Here is a 5,231-nt window from a genome sequence, read left to right as displayed (position 1 = left end):
TTCGATGTTTTATTTTTAATGTTTTTTTTTCGTATTTTTATCCGTCTTTGTCTTATGTGTAAATAGATGGTTAAAGGAAATCGTTGTTGGTCTATTACATCTAACTCGAATGTTTGAGAAGTACTTGCGAAGACGAAGTTTACTTAGTTTTGAACGATAGAAGCAAGTTTACCTGGGAATATTCTTTGAAATGACGTCAACTGGCATCAAATTTCTCTTCAATTAAAAGGACTATGTCTTCTTTGTTCTGTTTGTCTTTATTGTGACTATATTTCGTATAGCATCAGCATTAACAATGGAAAACTTTAAAAACATATCTCAAAGTATCGACCGATGTTTAACACAACCTACAGTTTAAATGATTTGATCCAATAATAAACTGATTCAAGAGTCCAAGACTCCTTGTATTAATAAAACAAAGATTGTTTGAATAAGAAATGTAAGCAATATTAATATGTTTAATGTAAATAAATAACAAATACATTGTTCACACAATCAGTAGCCATCGTCACCGGACGCGGGCCTCATGTAGCTATGCTACGTGTTGTCTTTCTACTCTTGTTAATAATGCAAGGAAAATTATCTTACAACGTTAAACGTACAATAGTAACAATCTCACAAACTGAAACTTCAACTAAACCTAATAATATCACACAATATCTCAGAGTTAATTCGACAGTATCTGTGAAGTTTTCAACTAACATTAGTTCATCGTCTTCTACATCAAGAACAATAAAAAAGGAAAATCAAAGAAAAAGAAGCGGATATACAAATTTGTATCAAAAAACAACGAAGAAAAATAAAAATGTACGCAAATCTATAATACCATTCACTGAAGCGCCTTTATCAATAATGTATTTGAAGAAAAAAAATGAACCCCATATCAAATCTACAACAAAGGCAGATCAAGAGGTTACAAATATAACAATGAATGAAAATCAAACAAAATCTAATACTAAACCATTAAAGGTACATCATAAATTATCTAAACAAAAATTGACTTCTCCACGTCCTATAAAGCCTAATTTTGTTTATAACTCACAAATATATGAACCTATTCACGAAGAAGATTCAGAACTAGAAATGTACAAAGATCCGTATTACACAGAAGAAATTGTACCTTTACGTTTAACAAGCGATACATTTGGTAATAAACGAATCACTTACCTAAGTTCTAAATACGGCAGTGATCCAGATAATCCTGTATTCGGTGACCAAGCTTTCTTTTCATTTATATTAAATGATTACTTTGATAGAAATATTGAAGACGATCCCAAATTAATGGAGGACGTACGTTGGGGAAAAGATTTCGATAAAGAATTAACAGCTAAACGTGATGCGAAAAGAGTAAGACGTTTAGAAAACTATTACATTCCAGTAAGTAGCACGGAAACAACGACACGTGATACAACCGAAGCAAAATATATAATGGAAGCTGAAGAAATTATAAAAAGTTTAACAGCAAAACCTATTAAAATGGTTCCAGAGAATCATAAGGAATTTAAAAGTATTGTCGACATGTTTGTTACAAAATTTGGATCGAATAATAAAAGCAATGATACTCTTATTTTAAGGAAAAGAGAAGATGTAAATAGAAATTACGCTATAAATGAGGAGAAAGATGAATTACAAGAAGCTGGTGAATTACTTTTAGCTTTAGTGGCCAATTATAATAACGAAAATAAAGAAGAAAACGAAAATGAAAATGTTTTCACAACTTTAAGTGAATTTGAACAGTTTTTGAATGCACACGAAACACATTCTGAAAGCAAAAGAGATGATAAAGATACATCGAATGCATTAAGTCGGTTGAGGCATGTCGCCAAAAATGTTGCCCTTGTAAATAATGCAGACTATATCGATACTTTAGAAAACATGCTTTATAAAAAATGAATAAATTCAATACTAGTCTAATGGTCAAGTCTGGTTTGAATCCCACCATTCGACTATTGTAAACCATGTTCTAGCACAAGTATAGAGCTTAGTTGGAATTGTACAAGAAATATTGTTATAGTAAATTAACAAAAATCTGCTAATATTAAAAAAAAATTGAGATTCAATTCGCTAATCTCAGGACCCAATCGTTTAGTTTACATTTCGCTGTGGAACTAATAGTAAAAAACTATTTAGAGACCGTCATTTGTGATGTATTTTGCAATATTTGAATAAGATTGTTATTTAGTTACAATTTTTTCATAAGAACATAGTTATAAAAGAATTTATATGTTATGTTTTTACTTTCTTTACTCCTGTAAACTTTGTTATTTTACATTTTATAATTTTTCACATAAAAATATGTTTCTAAAAGAATTTTTCGTCTTTTATTTTTTGTGTATCTTTGAAACCAAGCTAAACCCAATTAAAAGCTGACCCTCGAACAGCCCAAAACCAAAATTTGGTCCAGTAATCCAAACGAATTATCTGACAATTTGCACAGAAAGAAAAAGCAGTCTCAAAAATTTTTTAAGAAAATTACGTCACCTTTATATTGTCACGAGCGTTAATAGCAATGTTGACTTTTCGGAATGTAACTGAATCACAATGTCTCAAGCTGGCGCAGTAGATTATTAGTATTCTGCCTCTATATACGGGTCTATATTTAAAGTTCTATGAGTCGTGGGAGAACTTGATCGCGTGAAACGTTCTGCCCTTATGTTTAACTGGCACGCTCCGATGAATCCCATAATCACGGCTTCGCCTCCCTTATTTGAAAGGCGCTGAAATAGCAACTTGAGTAACATTTTACAAAGTGAGTTAATATCATCATCAGCTCACTATACGTCCCCACCGAGGGGATCAAAGTCTACCCTAAGTTAAGAGCGATTGATGAGACGTGATGAGTGAGGGAAATGATATAAGACGAATTAAATTTCAAATAATTCTAGGTGTGTTCAATTTCAAGGGGAAAGTATTCAAAGATGACGAAGTTAATAAAACCTTTATGTATTTTATTATTTATTTGACAAATAAAAAAGTCTTTAACATACATATATTATGATACAGGTAGACAGTAAAAAAGAAATGATCCCTGGATGTTATAATTATAGCAAACATATTTCAAATATACCCATTTCGTTGAAAGAAATCAGCAAGAAGTAAACTGTGAGAAATAAATAAAGAGGAATTAATCATTCGTGAAAGATTGACTGGTGCATTATTTTTTAATTCCATCGCTTTTCCGTGTTGGAATTTGTGGGAACATAGGCAGGATACTAAGAACTTTATCTACTATTAGCGATGTTTTTTCTCCTAATTTATCCATGTAAATGCCTATATCCCATGGTGATCTAATCGTTCTAATGGAACCTCTTCGCTCTCGTTCGACGCTCGCATCCGACTCATCACCTAAATCTTCATGGGAATAAACGACTTTCATCAATTTACCAGGAATTTTAGATGTCAATTCATCGTAGTAATCTTCTAGTTTAGATTTATTAGACTTATCCGTAGCTTTGTCACTCATTTTGTTTTCTCGTTTATTCTTAGTCTGTGGCTTTTGTGTTCTTTCGTTACCTTTTATATCAGCGGGTGTAGATTTAGTTTCAGATTTTGTTGCCGTTTTAACTTCACCATCGTTTTTATCCGGTTTCGTTCTCGGTACAAGGGGTTTTCTTCGCGATGCGAATTCGTCGTGATTTACATCGAATTCGTAATCATCGACATTAAAATCTTCGTCCTCATTTTCACTCGAATCTCTGTATTTTTCCGGCCAACGCACTTGTCTTGTTTGATAATCGTCTTCGTAGTTAATTTCGACGTACATTGGTATTGGTTTTTTTACCAGTGGTATTTTCCCTTTTTCGACGGATCGTTTAACGTTGTTCGATTGATCGACGGTGTAATCGATGTAGGAGCGGCTTTTCCGGTGAAGTTTTTCGTGATCGTGGAGACAGTGTTTGGTTATGGAGACAGTTTTGAAATCGTCATTTTTAGCGACAATAGCTCTTTCCGTAGTCCTTGCAAGCAGTCGCGCATGGCAAGCATGGACGCAGGATAACGCGATGTAGACGAGAATTATCATTGCTACGTACTGTATGTTGGTATGGCCGTGTTCCGACTAGTGGGAAAGTATTGATTCAAAGTATATTATAAACAAGGTATGTTTTAAATAACTGTCTTCACGGTGACAATGTAGTCTCGCTACATATACACGCTGAGTATTAAACAATATTTTTATAACTATGTTGAATCACTATTGTCATGAGATTCATCGTAAGTATTGGGGTTCCGTCTTTGCTATTTAGTTAATTGCTCTATTTATTACTTTTAAATCTTTAACTTTAGAAAAACAAAGATTTAACTGCGGATCAAGCACCGACACTACAACGTAAAAGTCAGTCCTAAGGATTCTTTCCCGGTTAATATATCATAAATAAAAGAAATTTTAGAACCCTAAGCCAAAGGATTAGAAAATAAAAGTCTCATTCTACAATTTTACTAAAACCAAGTTCCATAAAAACAGTTTTTTACTCCTTACAGCTTCGCTTAGCAAGGAAAATAGTAAATATTCTATACTACCTAAAAATACGAGGTTGGCAATGTACAGAATATTGCTGCTATATTTTGGCAGGCGCAAAGCACACTTAGTTGTTAACATTCTACTGAACGATTGTAAGAAGAGTTGCTGCAAGAACATAATAGGGAATTAATAATTGAGTAAAAACAACGCTTTTAAGATTATATCAAGTCAAATAAAGAATGTTTTTGTAGACGGTAGACTTACAGGCCATAAAATATCTATCATAAAGTCAAAATGTTAGTAGAGTTACTTCACTATTTTATCGAATATTCGGGAATGTTTCTAATAAAAATTAAATGCGAAAACATAAAGAATAATAGGAAATATATTAATATCTAAAGCCATACTAAATCATCAACATGAACAAACGTTAATAATATTTGATGAATAATTTATTTGAACACAATGTATACTTGTTTACAATCCGCTTCGTCAACAAACAACGCGATCGCAAACAAAACGTTTTATAAAATTGTAAAACCAATTTACTGCTCCTGCCATTCTGTCGACCAACAAGATGAAAGTCGCATTAAAATTTATCAGTGTGTTCGTGTGCTTCAATTATTTTCCGCGAGTTCTTACAAATTATATCTACGATGATATCGCGAATGTCGCAAACTTCCTACCTTCTACCGGTGGAGATATACCTTACACGAGACCGAAGCTGAATGGACACAAGAAATACTTCATCACTAACGGAAACCCTAAATTT

At 32.7% G+C, this 5,231-nt stretch overlaps 1 protein-coding gene across 1 annotated transcript; it reads right to left on the bottom strand.

The window, feature by feature from the left end:
- Positions 1-3,033: 3,033 nt before the first annotated feature.
- On the bottom strand, positions 3,034-4,054 carry LOC106122120 (uncharacterized). Its single transcript, XM_013317996.1, has one exon. The coding sequence runs from the start codon at positions 4,019-4,021 to the stop codon at positions 3,155-3,157; it is 867 nt and encodes a 288-aa protein (XP_013173450.1). The 5' UTR covers positions 4,022-4,054; the 3' UTR covers positions 3,034-3,154.
- Positions 4,055-5,231: the final 1,177 nt, after the last annotated feature.

Source organism: Papilio xuthus, unplaced genomic scaffold (genome assembly GCF_000836235.2).
Source record: "Papilio xuthus unplaced genomic scaffold, Pxut_1.1 DF826933.1, whole genome shotgun sequence".
Classification (NCBI taxonomy): Eukaryota; Metazoa; Arthropoda; class Insecta; order Lepidoptera; family Papilionidae; genus Papilio; species Papilio xuthus.
The sequence above is the reverse complement of the archived record's forward strand: the minus strand, read 5'-3'. Positions and strand labels throughout refer to the sequence as shown.